Below are 23,022 nucleotides of genomic sequence, written 5' to 3' on the forward strand. Positions count from 1 at the left end.
ATGGCACTAAGTTGGAGCCACGCGGTTAGTGTACCCCTATAAGTTCATTATATATATATATCATACTGATAGAACCTGCCAATCTTGCTTACTTTAGGACATACTATGTACACAATCCCACTAAAGTCTCCTAGACCACTTCCATGAAGACAAATAATAGTAGTATAGAGAGAGTTTTTTCTATCTGAGCATTATCATAGATATGGCTTCCCCAGTTGGGAAATTTTATGGCATGCTTATGTATTTGCCACAAGCAGCTCTCAGCTCATATGAATACCTAGCTCATAGCCTTAATAATAGCTGGGATTAGCGTGTCTCTCTTAACCATAAAGTTAAAGAATTATATCTATACGGCAGTGAGTTAATACCATACAATATAATGCCGATGTTATGTGGATTTAGATTTATTAAAACTTTGGCTCCACCCCCCCCCCCTTTGGGGTTAGTTTACTAAGTAAACATAGGAACGTAGATTCCCTTGAAAACTCCCTTGTTATTCTTTACAGTGTAATATAGCGGCTATGGATATCCGCTATCCATTACCACCCTCTATGACAGTACTGAACTATACAATAATATCCCTAAGTTTTTTTTTTTATCTTTCCCATATTTTTCTATACATGTCTATGAGATGTTTCCGAGTGGCCTGGGAAATAATATGTCATAGTTATAAAAGAGGTCAACATTCCAATACACAGGGTTTGTTTATATATCTATAACCACACAAGCTTATTTTTGGAACGGTTTATCTTCTCTGTATGTTAGATGTAAATTATGGACTTTGTTTACTATTCATATCTTTGTTGAGACATGTGCCAATGTCCATTATCATCCTGTAAACTTGTTTATGTTTGATGTTGTATGACCTCAATAAAAATAAAATCTAATAATAAAATAAAAAAAGAAATATTAAAAAAAAAAAAAAAACGTGCAGTAACTCAGATAGAGAAAGACACAGGTAAAAAAAAGGTACCCATGCCCACAAGGACGTGAAAAGCCATATGCTAATCAGTCGAAACCGAATGAAGATCATTCACATCACCATTGTAGTATACAACAGAGAAAAACTCCCCGTAAAAAGGAGAAACTCAGTCCTAAGGACAATCAGCACCCATAGAAAACTGGGTCATCCTGAATCAGTCCACAGGATCTTAAGTCCATAAGGATCTGATATAATAACTAAAGAACTGGGACCTAGAGTCATCTTAAAACGAACAACACCCCCAGGGAGCACAAGATACCACGTCTGAAGATTCAGATCTCACAGGGGATGATATCCAGGCTAACCCGGAGAAACGGGCACATGACTCACTCAAATTCCCAGCCCAAAGGGAAGAAACGCCCCTAACAGGAGACCAACTACCCACGGTGCTAGGCCGTAGTCATGCAAACTACTCTGGAACCCTAAAGGCAACAAAGACCACACACTCGCAGTCCAAGACTAAGGGAAATAACTATGAGTCAGAAGGACCACCAAGGAAGAAAAATGCTGAGCATCCCAAATCCTGGCAGAACATCCCCTAGACGAAAGCAAGGAAAGGAGGAGACAACCTTCTATCGTCCCTAAGATGGCACAACAAACTACTGAAAGCAGAAAGAGCCACACGGCCCTCAACTTCTGTCGAGAAAAAAACGGACGAAGTCCAAACAGTCTCGACTCTAAGGAAGAGATTACAAGTAGGAATAAGTCCTAAAAGGACAATCCCAAAACCTTAAAAGGCAAGACCGACAGTAACTGGCTGCACAAAGGGCCTAAATCCCTCAACTCCTAACCCACAAACAGGAAGGAAACACTCAAGATTCCGACTCGGAACTAACAGAGTATGTTGCAGTGGATCTAAAAGGATTCCTGGCCAACTAGATTGAAAGGCTAATGAGGACATTAGCCCCTAAATCAACCATGGATCATCAAATTCTCATGGAATGCTGGCTGAAATTTGTAAAATAAAAACAAAATAATAGTGGTAACGCCCTAACCGGACCAGCCAGGCATAGCAGGGGCCACATGTCTGAAATAGGCCTTAAAAACAGAAGATTGGTGCCCACTCAGGACCAGCCTGAACCAAAGGCCCATTACTGACAAGGCCACACAAAGTCACTCCCTAAGAGGGAGAGATAAATAACAGACAAACAGCGGACTAAAACACGTCCTCATGAACAAACTTTCATAGAAGTAACAGTGCGATCACAAAATCGTGAGTATCGATTCCAGAGAAGAAAATTCCCCAAGGAAATATTGTAACAAACATGAGCTGTATACCAAATAAAATCCATCCTAACCAGATTAAAAGAAAATATAAGGCAACCCGTAGGTTATCGCCCAGGAAGAAAACGGACCAGCCTACCAGGAATCCGAGTCTTCCAAGCTCAGAACTGGAAAGATACTCAAGAAAGAAGACTATAAGAAGATTACTTCATCTCCTTATGTCTAATCAAGCATGCCATTCGCATCGGAAGACTGAGGATCCACCACCCCATTAAGAGTGGGATCCCCCAATAACGCCTAAACGTGCCTCAGTATAACACTAGTAGAACTAGCCAGTCGATAACGAAAGGCAAAACTTACCTCCGCCGGGGCAAACGAAGACCCTGGCCCCGAAGGTTGACCCCCTGAGGCCTCAGGGACAGTCACTCCCCCAAAGGGCTGAAGTGGACCAGGCGATCCAACGCCTGATGAGCCCTTGTTAACGGAACACAGACAATATCTTAAACACACTCCTGGGAGATGTAAATGTGCCAGAGCCAAAGATATGGCCATGAGAAACCACGTCGTAACCTCCGGAGGAAACAAGCCACCCTCCAAAGAAGGATAAGCCGCATTTGGGTTACCTGCATGCGTAGTAAGAGTTAGTTGTAGGGAACATTCCTCGCGGGAAGCAGAATCCCCAAAGGCGGATGGCTCAGCAGGCCTCTGGTTCCCCAATCCCGAGGAATGGAGCACTCTAAAACGGCATTCGGAACATAACTGATGGACATGTATCGCCCGGGCCAATTCATATTCTTCACAAGAAGTAGAATCAGAATCAGAGACATCTGTCTCCAAAAATCAGAATCCTCCATAACTTGGATATTGATAAAAAAAATGGACATAACAAATATGATTACTCCCCTCTGTTCAATAATCCCACTCAGGAGATATTAACCCTTGATTCCAAGATACAAAAAGAAGCCTCACTTAGACCCTGTATTTAAGTTATTCCTGCAAGGTTGTAACCTCTCGGATAAACTGTTTTAATTACAATACATCCATGATGAAAGTAAAATGAAACAATCTCACCGGAATCTACGCCGTGGAACAGAAACACGGCCCTTTAGAAGAGACAGATAGTAGCATCGCTTCTGCCATTGTCTTGAGAAGAAAACAGGCAGCGAAACTCGTCAACGCTGAATGCTTGTGGAGTTGTTAATCTGAGTCGGGATGGTTTCGCAAGAAGACTCTCCCTGCATCTCCGGACTCTAACATTCATCCATGCACTCACTGAGAGGCTGACAGGACTACTTAAAACTCCAGGCCCATTCCAAAGAGTACTACTGTACATAAGAAACTTCTGAAACTTCTCTGGCAACCTCCTGGGACGAAAGGTAAAGAATGGCTGGGGGATGAGGAAAGTGGGAAAGGTATTTAAACCTTTGGCTAAGGGTTCTTTGCCCCCTCCTGGTGGCCCGGGTCTGAATTCCCAAAAGTAATGAATGCAGCTGTGGACTCTTTCCGTTTATGAAGAAAATATCTTCCTTTTATTTCATAGAGATGCCAAGGTAATAATTCTTGTCAGCTTTTAAAGTTATGCTGCATCACTTTCAAGTGATTTAGCATATGCGTATTATGTCCCTTTAAAAAGCAGAAGAGATCTTACTTCTCTTTATAGTTGCTAAACTAATTATTCAAAATATAAAGTACTCAGTATAACTCATCAAGTGAATAATAAAATATACACCAAATATCAAAAGTACATATATTTCAAATTAAAACTGTACATTTTGTTTATATAGAGCAGGAGTGCCCACACTTTTTTGTGTTGGGATCTACTTTTCAAATGACCAGCTCAACGAGCTCTACCCACTTAAAATGGGCCGGCTCCTAAGCTTACATTCCTGCATTTTCAAATAAAGATACCAAGAGAATGAAGAAAAAATTATAATAGGGGAAAATTAGAAAGTTGTTTAAAATTGCATGTTCTATATCTGAATCATGAAAAAAAATTAAAATATGTGTTTGATATTAATGTTGCATAGTTTAGCAACACATGGATGTGCAAAAGAATAAAGACACAACAGATTAATCCTGAGGACAAAAGTAGCACTGACTTTAATTCGGGTTAACATGAGCAACCCCTTGTGCCATGTTACAAAACACTGCATTCAAATTAATGCCACTGACCCCCTTTACTTTGCGCCACGGGCTTGGCCTGATATGACCCAGTGAGGTTTACACAAATAAATTTCAATAGCGCGCCATGCAGAACATTTCTTCCAGGGTCAACACGTTCATTTGCCAGATGTCAATCAGACTTGTTCCTTTAGCATAGCACAGCAGCCTCCGCCTTTACTTTTTCTATCTATTGATGTTTACCCTCCTAACTATACTATACCGCCATATCCATTGGTAGAGTACTCACTCAACCATGCTTTTGATAGGCCAATTGTGTTGTAGTTAAAAAAGCATTTGGTTGAAATCGATGTCCCTCAAGATCCAATCCTGTAGCACTTTTCAATGTCCAAGCATCAGACTGTTTAATGACCTGCCCCTACACACACTACGGTAGATAAAGCAGTATCCCTAGCAACCATACTCTACTCATGCCCCAGTGTTGAGATTGCGTAACTTACCACATTTTGGTCATATTGGCTGGGATCTACTAGTAGTAGTAGAGGATGACATCTTTTAAAACTAACATTATTTACAATAAAAAACAAGGCATATATATATATATATATATATATATATATATATATGTTTTAATAACTACATCATATGTCTTGAAATATGTGCTTATATGAACAAAATGTGACCAGAAATATTTCATTGCAAGGGCTTGAGTTTTGACATAGCCCTAACTTTCTACAGCTCAATATACCAGTTCTAGGGTGGTAACATTTAGTTATTTATCCAAAGGTTTACATGTAAGCATGTTTCTAAATCTGGATAAATGCTATACTTTCAGGGAGTGTACATATTTTATATACTATTTGCGGAATGTTATTTCACCCTTTAAATATTCTAAATATAAGTTAGATGTTTTTTTTTCCCTTTCTTTATTTGATCTTGTCTACATCTCTCACATTAAAATACCACAAATTATACATGTCTGTCAAGTTACAGTAAAATGAGAGCAGGAAGTTTCATGTCTTGTTACAGACGTCTTCAATGCCTCTATAAGTAATGTGAAATAGTTTATATAGGAATACATTTCATAAGAGTGGTTTGCATTTTACAGATTTACTTCCTTTAAAGGGACAGTCAAAAATAAACTCATGAATCAGATAGGGCATGTAATTTTTTACAACTTTCCAATTTACTTTCATCATCAATTTTTCTTTGTTCTCTTGGTATTCTTAGTTGAAAGCTAAACCTAGGTAGGCTCATATGCTAATATCTTAGCCCTTGAAGGCCGCCTCTAATCTCAGTGCATTTTGACAGTTTTTCACAACCAGAGGGCATTAGTTCATGTGTGCCATATAGATAACATTGTGCTCATGCCCGTGGAGTTACACTAGGGGGATACTGAATAAACAGTGGATGCTGTCTTCTCTGCTTGATGTTTCCGGCTCGCCGGAAACATAAGTTAAGAAGCAGTGGTCGTAAGACCGCTGCTCCTTAACTCGTCCACCACCTTTTACTTTTTCACGTATTCTCCCATAAAAGTCAATGTAGAAATAAAACACCCAACTTACGCAAAACCAATTGCATATTCTCATTTGCACTAACCCAACATGAAAAAAAAATATTTCACATTCCAATGTTCTTCACATAACAGAATATGTTCTATTTATTAAAAAAATTAATTTTTTGCTTACCTGATAAATTTCTTTCTTTCTGGGCATGGAGAGTCAACGATGTCATTCCAATTACTAGTGGGATATTCAACTCCTGGCCAGGAGGAGGCAAAGAGCACCCCAGCAAAGCTGTTAAGTGCAACTTCCCTTACCCATAATCCCCAATCATTCAGTCGAAGGAAAATGGAAAAAGAAGAAACACAAGGGTATAGAGGTGCCTGAGGTTTACTCAAAAAAACTGCCGAATTATAATTTAAAAAGAGGGCGCAACATCCACAACGTCATTCCAATTAGTGGGAACCAATACTCAAGCTAGAGGACACAGAATGAACAGGGAGGGAGAATAAGGCAGGAGGACCTAAACAGAAGGCACCACCACTTGAAGAACCATTCTCCCAAAAGGCAAAAGTATCAAATTTGTAGAATTTGGAAAAAGTATGCAAAGAGGACCATGTTGTCGCCTTGCAAATCTGTTCCACAGAAGCTTAATTTTTGAAAGCCCAAGAAGAGGAGACAGCCCTAGTGGAATGAGCAGTAATTTTCTCAGGAGGCTGCTATCTAGCAGTCTCATAAGCAAAACGAAACATACTTCTTAACCAGAGGGAAAGAGTAGTAGAAGTGGCCTTCTGACCCTTACGCTTTCTAGAAAAAACAAACAATAAACAGGGCAGAAGACTGCCGAAAATCTTTAGTAGCTTGTAGTTAAAATTTTAGAGTATGCACAACATCCAAGTTATGCAAATGACGGTCCTTACAAGAAGAAGGATTAGGACAAAAAGAAGGAACAACAATTTCCTGATTAATTTTTCGATCCAACACCACCTTAGGGAGAAACCCCAATTTAGTATGAAGGACCGCCTTATCTGCATGAAAAATAAGGTACGGGGAATCACACTGCAGAACTGAAAGATCAGAAACTCAGCGAGCGGAAGAAATAGCAAGGAGAAACAGAACCTTCCAAGGTAACAACTTTATATCAACAACATGCATCGGCTCAAACGGAGCCTGCTGCAAAACTTTAAGAACTAGGTTAAGCAACAGGTTTAAACACATGCCTGATTCTAACCAGGGCCTGAACGAAAGCTTGAACATCTGGTAAATCTGCCAGACGTTTGTGCAAAAGAATAGACAGTGCAGAAATCTGACCTTTCAGAGTACTGACTGACAACCCTTTCTCCAGGCCATCCTGAAGAAACAATAAAATTCGGGGAATCCTCACCCGACTCCAGGAAAAATCTTTAGCTTCACACTAAAAAAGGTATTTACGCCATATCTTATGGTAAATCCTGCAAGTAACAGGTTTACAAGCTTGAAGAAAAGTATCAATGAACGCTTCCGAAAAACCACGTCTAGACAGGACTAGGCGTTCAATCTCCAAGCAGTCAGCTTCACAGAATCTAGAACTGGATGGAGGAATGGACCCTGAATTAGAAGGTCCTTCCTCAGAGGTAACCTCCAAGGTGGAAGAGATGACATCTTCACCAGATCTGCAAACCAGATCCTGCGAGGCCAGGCAGGAGCTATTAGAATCACAGACACTCTCTCCTGCTTGATACGAGCAATGTTTTGTAGAAGGAGAGCAAATGGAAGAAACAGGTATGCTAGACCGAAATCCCAAGGAACTGCCAGGGCATCTATCAGAGCGGCCTGATGATCTCTTGACCTTGAACCGTACCTTGGAAGCTTGGCGTTTTGACGAGATGCCATCAGATCCAACTCCGGAACCCCCCACCTGCGGGTTTTCTTTGAGAACACTTCTGGATGGAGAACCCACTCCCCAGGATGAAAAGTCTGTCTGTTCATAAAATCTGCCACCCAATTGTCCACTCCTGGAATGTGGATAGCAGATAGGAGACAATCGTGAGCTTCCGCCCACTGCAGAATGGGAGTCACCACCTTCATGGCCAAGGAACTCCAAGTTCCTCCCTGGTGGTTGATGCAAGCCACTGAGGTGATGTTGTCCGACTGGAATCTGATAAACCGAACTAAAGATAATTGAGGCCAAGCTGTCAAGGCATTTAAGATTACTCTCAACTCCAAGATGTTTATGGGAAGAGAAGATTCTTCCCGAGACCACAGGCACTGAGCTTTAAGAGAACCATAAACAGCTCCCCAGCCTGGCTTCCGTAGTCACAATCACCCAGAAAAGTCTCAGGAAGCAAGTGCCCAGAGACAGATGTTCCTGTGAAATCCACAACAAGAGAGAGATAAATCTGAATGGTCTCCATTCCATTGAATGAGCATGCAAAGCTGCAACGGTCGTAGATGGAACCGAGCAAAAGGAATGATGTACATGGAAGTCACCATCAGACCTATAACCTCCATGCATTGAGCCATTGATGGACGAAAAGCAGACTGGAGAGAAAGGCAAGAAGCAAGAAGTTTGGATTATCTGACGTCCGTCAGGAAAATCTTCATGGACAGGGAATCTATGATTGTCCTTAGGAAACCCACTCTTGTAGATGAAACTAGAGAACTCTTTTCCAGATTCACTCTCCACCTGTGGGAACATAGAAAAGACAACAACATCTTTGTATGAGATTTTGTTAGTTGAAAAGATAACGTCTGGAAGGCGGAGCCGAGCCACGCATGCAGATGGCAGCATTTTGTTAGAGCTCCTAGGCTACGTAGCAATTGATTCACATTATAGGCATGCTAACTTCATAAGCCTGACTTAACTCGGCAAAGGGGCAGAGGGAGAAACCTGGAGTAAACTCAGTATCTTTTTATTGGTGCACTGAATGGCTATTCCATAGCCCACGCTGATACTACACCTCAAGCGCCATATTCCTAAGCGGCACCCAATCAACCTCTGCTCTTGAAGGGAACGATAAGCAGTATATCAAAAGTGGTTAGACGGAAATTGCCTTGGCCTGTACTAAATATGAAAGATCCCCACACGACTATGCTAACTCTTTTTGAGGACTATCATCGCTGGCTGATGGGCAGAATGGATTGATTCTTAACAACCGTCAATCCCCAGTGTAGAGAAAATGGATGCTAAACCACGTGAGGTGACGTCTATAGATTCTACTACACAACGGGACCCTATACAGATTTATACCGGGGTCTGCCCCATTACCAGCCACAGTAGTAGCCGGCTTGTTGGAGAATATTCCGGGCACTGAAAGCCACCGGTGTTCATCATCTAACTCCGCTGTGAGGGATGAGGCGATCTCTGGGGGAGGAGGATGACATGTACAGGACCCAAAGGGAAGAGAGATACAACGCGCATTACCGCTAAAGCCCCTGTGAGGTTCGGAGTCAGGCTCACGGATGTCGTTGTGAATACGGCTGACATTAAAAATTGTCAAGCGGGTTTGGGAACCCTACTGGCTCAGCTTGCTACACTCTGGGGTCCTGAGGGATCTCTCCCTACTGGAACAATGCTTTCTGTGAGGAAGGGTTTAATAATGGAGATAGTTTTGTCACCTGCACTGGGACAGTTTGATCACACCAGCTCGTTGGACTTGGGGTGCAGTACTAAATGTGACTCCTGTTGGTGGTTTCTCAGGACTGGACTCTCTGTGTGCCATCAAACATGTTGCAGTATTTTGCTGTCTGTGGAGTGGGGTAAACACTGTCTCTATGAATCTGTAGCTGGTGGTAGACGTACTATTCCCCCCAACCCTGCAGGAGTTGCATGTTAGTTATGATGCTTGAAGGCTGACTGTACTTCTACCATATACACAAGAAGTTCACTAGTATGGTTTTGTTCACTATTAGAGTTAGGCTGCCTGTTTTGAGAATGTTTTAGGTCTCCATGAGAAACAATTAGTACAACTAGTTCAGGTTTATACCCCTCTAGAGTATATCCTGCTGTGCAATAGGTTTGCTATATAGTTAGACTTTACTCTAATTTAGTCTGTCATTCGAATAACCCTTCCTTATGTGCTTTCTTGTTGCATAACCATACTTGTTACCTTTAACATGTTCTCCAATACTTTTGTACCCCATCAATAATTAATCCTGGTCTTTATTATGTCTTTTGCTCTAGTGAGTCATTTACTTTCGCATTTAATAGTTGCCTCTCTCACTTATGGGTTATAGCTTATATACACTTTTGCTAGGTAGTGTATGAGTCTATGCTATAGGATGACTTCTTGATTAATTTATTCTCTTATATTTTAGCAATATATTAATGTATAGCATGAGGAGATGCCCATATTACTTTTGTGTCAATTTGAATCAAGTCCCACTATACATAGATGTTAGGTTAGCATAGTTAATAACCAATAGAATAGTTTTAGCCTTTGTTAAGACCGACCTAGAGAGCCTACGCCTCGGGAATGTCTCCTACTCATAGTCCTAATAAACTGCTAGAATAATCAGCATATGTTTTTAACAGACCTGGAGCAACTACTACAATGGGCACTAGTGTTTATGTGGATTCCATTATGCATAATGTATCTATGTTTGTTACTTGCTTAATGTCGGTTGTAGCTAGAATGTTTATTTGTTTGTTATCAGCAGATGAGAGGAACATTATTATTAGTCTATTCTCCGCCCCCCACTCCATGCGGTAAGGGACAAGTAACATCTTTCACCCCTCATTATCTTGTCCTGGCAGAGTTTCGTAGTCTCTGCCCAGTCTGAAGAGACCCTGATTAAAGCGTTCTCCCACATATCTAAAGGCTCTTCAGGCCCTAAACACAAAAAAATATTGTGGTGTCTACTCATATGTTCTTTATTAATTTCAGATAGGATGTTTATATAATTTTACTATACTTTCCTTGTTCTGACCTGTTTCATTATAGAATGCTCACTTTTATTATCCTATTATACATGTAATGTTATCTTAAGAATGTTTTGACAACACTTATTAGTTTACTCTGTATATTGTTAACTGACACTACCTATGATTAATCTCTGTGCCATCCTTGAACTTTAAAGAGTATGATCCCACCAGTGAATCTGGTTGGCATTGATGACACAACGAAATTTTAAAATTTAATGAGGAGCAGAAAGGTTTGGCCATTAGGATTACTAGGTATTGTTTCATCACGCAGTGGTGTCTTCTCTATTGTTAATTTTTTAGATACTTTTTGTATTCTTGCTCGCCATGTATGTGGCAATGTGTTATTGCTCCCTCAATAAAAAGAACAATAAAAAGAACATTTAAAAAAAAAAAAATAACGCCTGAACCAAGATGTCGTCTAGATAAAGCGCCACAGCAATTCCCTGGGATCCGATTACTGCCAATAGGGCTCCCAGAACCTTTGTGAATATTCTGGGAGCTGTGGCAAGACCAAACGGAAGGGCAATAAACTGGAAATGCTTGCCCAGAAAGGCAAACCTTATAAACTGGTAATGATCCCTGTGAATGGGAACGTGTAAATACGTGTTCTTCAGGTCTACGGTCGTAATGAACTCGCCTTCCTGAACCAATGGAAGAATGGAACGAATAGTTTCCATCTTGAAGGACGGAACCCTGAGGAATTTGTTGAGACACTTTAGCTCTAGGGTGGGACGGAAAGTTCCCTCCTATTTGAAAACCAGAAATAGATTTGAATAGAATCCTTAACTTTGTTTCTGTAGAGGGACTGGTACAATAACTCCCAGGGAGTATAGGTCCTCTACGTAATTTAAGAAGGCCTCCTTCTTTACCTGGTTTGAGGATAGTCTTGACAGGAGAAATCTGTCCCTTGGAAGGCAAAACTTAAATCCTATTTTGTAACCCTTGGATACTATGTCCACAGCCCACGGATCTGGGACATCGCTTATCCAAGCCTGTCTGAAAAAAAGAAAGCATGCCCCCCACCTGATCCAAAATCAGATCGGGGACGGACCCTATATGCTGATTTAGAGTCAGCGGAAGGTTTCTTGTTTTGCTTTTCCTTATTCCAAGGCTGGCTGGATTTCCAAGTGGACCTGGATTGGTCTGGTTTGGAAGAGGAGGAGGAGGACTTCTGTCCATTAAAGTTGCGAAAGGAACGAGAATTAGAAGTCTGTCGACCCTTAGGTCGATTCTTCTTGTCCTGAGGTAGGAGAGATCCCTTTCCACCCGTAATCTCTGAAATGATTTCCGCCAGACCGGGCCCAGAGTTTTACTCTTATAAGGTAAAGCCAAAAGCTTGGCCTTTGAAGATACATCAGCCGACCACGATTTTAACCACAGAGCTCTACGAGCTAGGACAGTGAAGCTAGACAACTTAGCCCCCATTCTAATTACCAGCATGTTGCAATCGCAGATTAAAGTATTGGCTAATTTTAGAGCCTTGATCCTATATTGAATCTCCTCAATCGTAGTCTCCTCTGATATCAGATCAGACAGGGCAGTGCACCAATAAGTTGCTGCTTCCGCAACTGTAGCATTACTTGCTGCAGGTTGCCACTGAAGTCCTTGATGGATGTACATCTTCTTTAAGTAAGTCGCTAGCTTCTTATCCATAGGATCCTTAAAAGAACAACTATCCTCTATAAGAATAGTAGTTCTTTTAGCTAGAGTAGAAATTGCTCCTTCTACTTTAGGCACAGTGCGCCTCGAGTCACGAATGGAGTCAGCAACAGGAAACATTTTTTTAAAAACAGGGGAGGGGGGAAAGGGAACCCCCCTGGCTTATCATATTCCTGAGTTATAATTTCAGATATCTTGTCTGGAACAGGAAAAACATCCTCAGAAGAGGGAGAATCATAAACTCTGTTTAGATTTTAGAAGACTTTTTAGGGTTGACAGCAACCAAAGGTTCAGAGTCATCCAAAGTAGCTAGAACCTCCTTCAGTAGTAAACTGAGATGTTTAAGCTTAAATCTGAAATTAACTTCTTCAGATTCACCAGATTTATCTCCCATAGTATCAGAGTCTGAGATTTCACCTTCAGAAGCTACTGAAGTATCCTCCTCATCAGACATCTGAGAAAGGTTGACCAGCACAGTTTTAGAGTCAGAAACCTTGCTAACAGACAAATGTTTAGATTTCCTCTTACGCCTACCTGAAGAAGGGAAAGCAGACGAAGCTGCAGATACTGCTGAAGTAGTCTGAGAGGCAAAATCCCCCAGGTAAATAAACACCCCCAGGGTGTTAAGAGGACACAGAAGACACAGTATGAGAAACAATTAAGGCTTGGGACATTTGAGGAGAAAGCTGATGCATGTCACACACAGCATTATCCTGAGAAACACATGGCTCAGAAGGGAGTAATTTGTCTTTAAATGTTAAAGTTTTAGCTAAGCATGAGAAACAAAATTTGAGCCTCTAAACATAGTAAGCATTTATCCACAGAGATAGACTGATCTATTTCTGATTCCATAGCTGCAGAATTCAGATCCTAAATATGACCATATTAGAATAAATGAAAAATATAATAATTCCCAAATTTTAGTAGAGGTTTTTTCACCTAAACATAAGCAAAATTACAGAGTGCAATAAAATGAACCCCTAAAAAGCAACCTCAGATTGCCTAAGGCTCCTACCGGACAGAATTAACACCCCACTAGCAAGAGGAAGTGAGACTCTCCTGCAGAGTTCTTCTCTTCTTTGGCAAACGATCTGTTTGATGACAGTATGAGAAAAGATTAAGTCATAAAGCCGACACTGATCCTCTACGCAGTTATAGACGCACTAAACTCCGCTCCGATAGAGCGGAAGTACGGGCGTCACGTGAGAGGATCAAAAAAATGAACTGCGCCACTTAAAAGTGCGTGAAAATAGTAAACGGGCTCTAATTATCTGTTAGATATCTTTCCTCATGTCTTTCATAGCCTAATTGTCTGTCATAGCCCAATCTGCTACAAATAAATCCTTTAAAATACACTCAGCCAAGTGAACTCTCCATTAACCCTCAAGTCTCTCACTGTGAATAAAAATCAATAACGTCAAACTTTTTTAACATGTAAAGTGCCAATAAATCTGTCCACAAGATGTATCCTTAACTAATAAGGGTAACTATGTCCCATAATAGATACATATGAGGGTTAACCTCTTAAGTGCTGCTTTCCTTCAGTACCTAGAAGGCAAAGGCACTTACCTTGAATACAGCTGCAAGACAGATAACTGCTACTTAGGTGTGACAGGTACTCCACTCCATGTCATGGACCTTTAGGAATAGAAAGAACAGAGTAACCAACTCTGGCTTTCTGCAAAGGCGTAGCAAAGTGTTAAAAGTAAAGCAAAGACTACCTTGCCGCCTTTTAACTGCTAAAAGCCACCACTACTCCTACTAAAGAGATTGACGTGGACACAGCTAGACCCCAATCCTTGCTTGCAAGGAAAAGTACCCATAAAAGGATTAAATATCTTCAGACACCATCTGCGTACATCCTCCATTGACAAAGGCAAAGAGAATGACTTGGGATTATGGGTAAGGGAAGTTACACTTAACAGCTTTGCTGGGGTGCTCTTTGCCTCCTCCTGCTGGCCAGGAGTTAAATATCCCACTAGTAAATGGAATGATGTTGTGGACTCTCCGTGCCATAGGAAAGAAATACATATTTCTACATATATCTGATGGCATTTTGGCAACATATATCTCTATACCTATGTAGATGATTTTATATATACTGTATATATATGAATTTCTATTTATAAATACTTAAAACATATTCTGCTATGTACAGAACATTGGAATATGAAATATTTACAGTAGATACACAGTATAACACTTTATTAAATATGAATATGCTTTTACATGTTTTCAACCACTTAACTGCAAAGGACTCCAATGCACACACACACATATATATATATATATATATATATATATAACACACATGCATTTATGTTCTTCAGCTGGTGTGGTCGATCTTATATTTTAACACATGTATATATGTGTTAATATCTGTATATATGTCTGTAAATACATATGTACACACATATAGACAATCATTCTTAATAATATGTGAATTGAGCAAAAAACTTCAGAATTGAAAAAAGGTGCTTGAACAGCCAAGAAAATCTGCTCAAAAATTAGAAGTTTCCGAATGTCAACTGCTGAATAAAAATAAGGGGAAACATGCTTAAAAGTGTATTATGAAGTAATACAATTCTCAAATTATTTCAATGCTAACTATTTATTGATGGAAGTCAATATAGTGCACAACCACACTGGTTTATAAATGTACTAGAAGCTCTTTAAATTTGAAAATCCAACAAAAAAACAAAACAATGAAAGACACTTTGCATGGACTTCTACTTCCTCTATGTGCAATGGGCTTTTTCTGCTTTTGCAGAGTAAATAAAGTAGTAATACTTAGATTTTCTATCATGTGGCTTAAATGCAGGGAAACAGATATTTGCTCTCAGCATCTGAATACAAATATTCTGTTGGAAGGCAAAACTTTTATTTGGTTCTATCTATAATTGAAAAGACTAAACATGGATTTCAGACTACAAGAGCACAAAGCTTTATCCAGTTGCAACAAAATAGTGATTACCAAGTTCCTATTTCTAAAAGTGGTTGACCTGTCTATTCCCGACTATGAGATTACCAGGTTCTGATCCTGTTAATCCCACTTCCAATAGCCTAACCATATATTGCGACTGAATCTACACTATTCAACTACATTATCTGCAAGTACAAGCAGTCGTTTCAGTGATTAAAATATATAAACTAAATAGGGAAGTTTCTTAGTGTGATTGAAACATTGGTTAGTGATCGTTAGAAAAACTTTAGAGCTATTGACTATGTCTATGCATATAAAATTCATATAAAAATGCAATATTGTTTTTCCCATTACAGGATCCTTTAAGGAACATTAAAAAATATAACTTTGACAGATGTGTTACCTAATCTTCTATACACAAGAAATTCTATAAGGCCAAATTATATGGATACCCCAACTATTTATTGATTTCAGGTGTTTTACCCACACCCATTGCTAATAGGTGCAAACAATCCAGCATAACACCATGAAATCTCCATAAAGAAACATTGAAATTACAATGGGTCTTAATGAAGAGCTCAGTTACTTTAAAACATGACGCTGCCATAGGATGCCACCTTTATCACAAGTCAGTTCATGAAATGTCTGAACTTCTAGATCTGCCCTGGTCAACTGTAGCTGCTATTATTGGGAAGTGGAAGCATCTAGGAGCAACAGCCCAGGCATGTAGTAGTAGACCATGCAAACTGTGTGTCAGGAGCTTCATGAAATGGGTTTCCATGGCTGTGCAGCTGTACACAAGCCTCGTGTCAACATGTGCAATGCCAAGCATCGGCTTGAGTGGTGTAAAGCACGCCTCCTCTGGATCCTGGAGAACTGGGAACGTGTTCTCTGGAGTGATGAATCACACTGCACTATCTGGCAGTCTGATGGAAGAACAATGTGTTATGCATAGTGCCTACTGTAAAGTTTGGTGAAGGAGGTATCATGGTGTGGGGCTGTTTTGCATTGTTTGGACTAGGCCTTTTAGTTTAGTGAAGGATCATCTTTATGCTACAGGATACAAATACATTTTACAGAATTGGGTGCTTCCAACTGTAGTAACAGTTTGTGGAAGGCCTTTTCCTGTCCCAGCATGACTGTGTCCTTCTCAGCAAAGCGAGGTCCATGAAGACATGGTTTGACAAGTTTGGTGTGGAGGAAATCAACTGACCTGCATAGACCCTGAAATCAACCCCACTGAAAACTTTTGGGATAATTCTGAATGCAGACTGCAAGGCAGACCTTCTTGACCATCAGTGCCTGACTTTGCATATGCTCTTTTAGCTAAATAGTAAAAAACTCCCACAGACACAATCCAAAATCTTGAGGAAAGCTTTCCCAGAAGAGTAGCCATAGAGGGGCGGCAACTCCATATTAATGCCCATGGTTTTGAAATGTGATATTTTAATTTACTACATCTCATCTTAAACTAATCACTGTTTTCCAAGAAACAAACATACACTGTTCTTGGGCAGGGGCTAATTACCCAAATATTAAACAAATCAATAATACCATAAATAGAAACAAACTCAATGCTTACTGAATATATTAAGAAATTATTAAACACATATCATTTACTTAAACGACTTACTTTACAGTTGCACTTAAAAAGAAATTAAGCTGTGGCATCAGCAGGTTGTCAGAAGCAGCCAAGTAACGGTCAAACTGCACCTAATGATGACAAGATAGAGATAATATGAGTGAAAGCTTCTCTTCCAGAAACTAAAGTTCTAAAACCAGTTTATAATGAATATGATGTGCCGGACCAGTCATGTTCAGTTAGCAGTTAAAGGGCCATAATACCCAAATGTTTAAACACTTGAAAGTGATGCAGTATAGCTGTAAAAAGCTGACTAGAAAATATCACCTGAACATCTCTATGTAATAAAGAAAGATATTTTACCTCAAAAGTTTCTCAGTAGCCACATCCCATTGTAAAGGACTTCTAAGCAACAAATCAGTATGTCTGTCCCGGGACAGCGGAAGGAGCGAGCATACGTGCACTCTCATCTTATTTCCCTATTCAGTGTAAGGAAGTTTACAATGAAATCTCATGAGAGTTAAGTCAAATCTAATAAGATCACAGTTCATGACCTCAGGACTGTTGATGCCGATTGGCTGCTGTTCATTTATTCCTTTTTTTTTTAACCTGCAGCTGAGCAGCAGTTGAGTATAACTTTTTACACAGAACTTACTCTGCTGAGCTGAGGAAATTGTGAGGTAAAATACCTTTCTTTTTTTACATAGAGATGCTCAGGTGATATTTTCCTGTCAGTTATACTGCATCAGTTTCAAGTGATTTAGCATATGAGTATTATGCCCCATTAAATTACGTTTTTATCGGACTACTCATAGAGCAAACTCTTTTAATTATAAGTATTTATCTTGAAGTGCTGCTATATTGCACAGCACTGAGGACATAAGCAACACATTAAAAAAAAAAATAATATCAAAGGAATACATAATAAATATACACCAATATTTAAAAGGACTTTAGATACAACACAGTTTTTGATACAGAGGTGGGCTGTGCTTGGAAGAAAAGAAGAAAGAAAAAAAAAAAGACAGGAGAAGGTAGAGAAATAAGAAATAAGATAGATGTTTGCAGGGAAGTTAGATGAATGAATCTGACCTATGTGCAGAGATAATTGTAGCCCTATTACAACTGATATGAGCTAAAGTGGGATTGCAGAGTCTACTGCTATCACAAACAAGATGTCTGGTGTAGGTCATGTGTTATAAAAATCATCACCCAAATCTATTTCTAAGTATTAGTAATAAAAAGAAAGTAGAATTCTCCCCATTCACGGCTCTTACCAATGCTGCTCCCAACTACATGTACTCACTAATCAACAATTAAACTCCAGCCCACCCACTTAGATCCAACAATGACCTGCTCCTTGCATCTTCGATAATCACCTCTTCCCATGCCAGACTGCAGGACGCCTCTCATGTGCACCAAGCCCCAGGAGCACTCTCCCTCGCGCTGTCAAGACTTTTGCCTAATCTGAATTCTTTTAAGGGCTCCCTAAAGACATTTTTGATGAGGGAATCTGATCACAAAACTCAGTAACAAATACATTCCACCTACCTAACAATTGCCCTTATCTAACTCTGTATTAACATCATTCTCACTCTTGCAGTCCTCTCCTCCTGTTTCTCATCCTCCTAGATTGTAAGTTTTGACAGGAATAGGGCCCTAAATTCTTCCGGGAAGGGTTTGTCAAATTTTGTCTTGTCTCTTACAAGTATTGTATCATTATTTTACTTATATCAATTGTACCCATGGACAGCACTGCAAAATATGATGGCGCTTTATAAATAAATAATAATAAAAATATTTTTTGTCACATTTCAGTTTTGCTCAGCAGATCCCAACTATGTCCCAACTACAACTTATTCTGGTCATTTTCATCTGCTAACTTTTTTAAACAGATTTATTTCAAAGTCTTTATAACTTAGCTTATATGGCTGTATAATGATTGAGAAAGATGGTGGTTGAAGTTGAAACTGAGCACTTTACTAAAGCTGTTTTAAAATGCCAGTATTCTGTAGTAATTACACCACACTGTATTTTCTTCTTCTCTGAGGAACATTAATAATACAAGGAGAAAAGGCATAATATAACAGGTAAAATGGAAACATTACACTTGATAAGTTGGATGTGTATGTAAGTCTTGTTACCCATTTCTACAACAGTATTGTTTTGATTTATTAGTGCCACCATTTGGTACGAAGATTTCCTTATATGGCAGTTTCAGGAATGGGAAAAAAATGCAAACAGCATAGCCCTCTGATAGAGAAAAAAGGCAAAAGGCATATAGGAATGGGGTTAAAAATAATGAAAATATTTGGCGCCAAGTATGGCGCGCAGAAAAAAAAATGTTGGCGCTAACAACATCCGGAAATGACACACTTGTGTCAATGAAGATGCAACCTTGTGAAAGGGCTCAGCGTCGACAAAGACGCCGGAAATGCTGAATTTGCGTAATCGAATATAACTTTGCGCCAAAAAAATCTTGTGCCAAAAATGACGCAATATAGTTTGGCATTTGGCTCCCTTGCGAACCTAATTCTGCCCGCAAATTTAAAATGACAGTCAACTGAAAAAAGACTATACCCCAGGTAAGAAAACAATTTATGTAAGAACTTACCTGATAAATTCATTTATTTCATATTGGCAAGAGTCCATGAGCTAGTGACGCATGAGATATACAATCCTACCAGGAGAGGCAAAGTTTCCCAAACCTCAAAATGCCTATAAATACACCCCTCACCACACCCACAATTCAGTTTAACGAATAGCCAAGTAGTGGGGTGATAAAGAAAGGAGTAAAAAGCATCAACAAAGAAATTTGGAATAATTGTGCTTTATACAAAAAATCATAACCACCATAAAAAGGGTGGGCCTCATGGACTCTTGCCAATATGAAATAAATGAATTTATCAGGTAAGTTCTTACATAAATTATGTTTTCTTTCATGTAATTGGCAAGCGTCCATGAGCTAGTGACGTATGGGATATCAAATACCCAAGATGTGGAACTCCACGCAAGAGTCACTAGAGAGGGATGGATAAAAAACAAACAACAGCCAAAAGCTGAAAAAATAATCCACAACCCAAATATAAGTGATTCTTATGAAGAAAAGAAAAACTTAAAATAGCAGCAGAAGAATCAAACTGAAACAGCTGCCTGAAGAACTTTTCTACCAAAAACTGCTTCAAAACGGTATTTAGTAAATGTATGCAAAGAGGACCAAATCGCTGCTTTGCAAATCTGATCAACTGAAGCTTCATTCTTAAAAGCCCAAGAAGTCGAGACTGATCTAGTTGAATGACATGTAATTCTCTGAGGCGGGGCTTGACCCAACTCCAAATTAGCTTGATGAATTAAAAGCTTTAACCAAGAGGCCAAGGAAATAGCAGAGGCCTTCTGACCTTTCCTAGGACCAGAAAATATAACAAATAGACTAGAAGTCTTCCTGAAATCTTTAGTAGCTTTAACATAATATTTCAAAGTTCTTACCACATACAAAGAATGTAAGGATCTTTCCAAAGGATTCTTAGGATTAGGACACAAGGAAGGGACAACAATTTCTCTACTAATGTTGTTAGAATTCACAACCTTAGGTAAAAATTCAAATGAAGTCCGCAAAACCGCCTTATCCTGATGAAAAATCAGAAAAGGAGATTCACAAGAAAGAGCAGATAGCTCAGACACTCTTCTAGCAGAAGAGATGGCCAAAAGGAACAACACTTTCCAAGAAAGTAGTTTAATGTCCAAAGAATGCATAGGCTCAAATGGAGGAACCTGTAACGCCTTCAAAATCAAATTAAGACGCCAAGGAGGAGAAATGGATTTAATGACGGGCTTAATACGAACTAAAGCCTGTACAAAACAGTGAATATCAGGAAGTTTAGCAATCTTTCTGTGAAATAAAACTGAAAGAGCAGAGATTTGTCGCTTCAAGGAACTTGCAGACAAACCCCTATCCAAACCATCCTGGAGAAACTGTAAAATTCTAGGAATTCTAAAAGAATGCCAAGAGAATTTATGAGAAGAACACCATGAAATGTAAATCTTCCAAATTCGATAATAAATCTTCCTAGAGACAGATTTACGAGCTTGTAACATAGTATTAATTACTCAGTCAGAGAAACCTCTATGACTTAATACTAAGCGTTCAATTTCCATACCTTCAAATTTAATGATTTGAGATCCTGACGAAAAAACGGACCTTGAGACAGTAGGTCCGGCCTTAACGGAAGTGGCCAAGGTTGGCAACTGGACATCCGAACAAGATCTGCATACCAAAACCTGTGGGGCCAAGCTGGAGCCACCAGCAACACAAACTATTGTTCCATGATGATCTTGGAGATCACTCTCTGAAGAAGAACTAGAGGCAGGAAGATATAAGCAGGTTGATAACATCAAGGAAGTGTCAGCGCATCCACTGCTTCCGCCTGAAAATCCCTGGACCTGGACAGGTATCTGGGAAGTTTCTTGTTTAGATGAGAGGCCATCAGATCTATTTCTGGAAGACCCCACATCTGAACAATCTGAGAAAACACATCTGGATGGAGAGACCACTCCCCTGGATGTAAAGTCTGACAGCTGAGATAATCCGCCTCCCAATTATCTACACCTGGGATATGAACTGCAGAAATTAGACAAGAGCTGGATTCCACCCAAACAAGTATCCGAGAAACTTCTTTCATAGCTAGGGGACTGTGAGTCCCACCCTGATGATTGACATATGCCACCGTTGTGATATTGTCTGTCTGAAAACAAATGAATGGATCTCTCTTCAACACAGGCCAAAACTGAAGCGCTCTGAGAATTGCACAGAGTTCTAAAATATTGATTGGTAATCTCGCCTCTTGAGATTTCCAAACTCCTTGTGCTGTCAGAGATCACCAGACAGCTCCACAACCTGAAAGACTTGCATCTGTTGTGATCACAGTCCAGGTTGGCCGAACAAAAGAGGCCCCTTGAACTAAACGCTGATGATTTAACCACCATGTCAGAGAGTGTTGAACATTGGGATTTAAGGACATTAATTGTGATATCTTTGTATAATCCCGGCACCATTGATTCAACATGCAAAGCTGGAGCGGTCTCATGTGAAAATGAGCAAAAGGAATCGTGTCCAATGCTGCAGTCATGAGGCCTAAAACTTCCATGCGCATAGCCACTGAAGGGAATGACTGAGACTGAAGGTGCCGACATGCTGCAACCAATTTCAAACGTCTCTTGTCTGTTAGAGACAGAGTCATGGACACTGAATCTATCTGGAAACCTAAAAAGGTGACCCTTGTCTGAGGAATCAAAAAACTCTTTGGTAAATTGATCCTCCAACCATGTTTTCGAAGAAACAACACTAGTTGATTCGTGTGAGATTCTGCAGAACGTAAAGACTAAGCTAGTACCAAGATATCAAACAAATGAAATTTTTACAGTACATGTAATAAGGTAACAGAGCATTGCACCCACTTGCAAATGGATGATTAACCCCTTAATGCAAAAAACAGATTAAAAAAAAAAACGACATAGACGTTTTTAAAAACAGACACAACAAACTGCCACAGCCAACAGTGGGAAGCTTCAGTTAACTGTTTCTATGCAAAATTTAAGCCAGCCATGTGGAAAAAACTTAGGCCCCAATAAGTTTTATCACCAAACATATGTTAAAAAACGATTAAACATGCCAGCAAACGTTTTAAAACACATTTTTACAAGAGTATGTATCTCTATTAATAAGCCTGATACCAGTCACTTTTACTGCATTTAAGGCTATACCAACATTACAGTGTTATCACCAATGTACGTTAAAAAACGATTAAACATGCCAGCAAACGTTTTAAAACACATTTTCATAAGAGTATGTATCTCTATTAATAAGCCTGATACCAGTCGCTATCGCTGCATTTAAGGCTTTACTTACATTACTTCGGTATCAGCAGTATTTTCTTAGTTAATTCCATTCCTAGAAAAATATTTTACTGCACATACCTTATCTGCAGGAAAACCTGCACGCCATTCCCCCTCTGAAGTACCTCACTCCTCAGAATGTGTGAGAACAGCAAATGGATCTTAGTTACGTCTGCTAAGATCATAGAAAAACGCAGGCAGATTCTTCTTCCAAATACTGCCTGAGATAAACAG

At 39.6% G+C, this 23,022-nt stretch overlaps 1 protein-coding gene across 1 annotated transcript in view; it reads right to left on the reverse strand.

Moving 5' to 3' along the window:
- The window catches only part of COG6 (component of oligomeric golgi complex 6), a 650,023-nt gene that overhangs the window by 43,945 nt on the left and 583,056 nt on the right, over positions 1-23,022 (reverse strand). Inside the window, exon 18 of the mRNA XM_053708403.1 lies at positions 16,948-17,027. Coding sequence (XP_053564378.1) covers positions 16,948-17,027 — 80 coding nt within the window. The remainder of the gene's footprint in view (positions 1-16,947; positions 17,028-23,022) is intronic.

Source organism: Bombina bombina, chromosome 3 (assembly GCF_027579735.1).
Source record: "Bombina bombina isolate aBomBom1 chromosome 3, aBomBom1.pri, whole genome shotgun sequence".
Taxonomy (NCBI): Eukaryota; Metazoa; Chordata; class Amphibia; order Anura; family Bombinatoridae; genus Bombina; species Bombina bombina.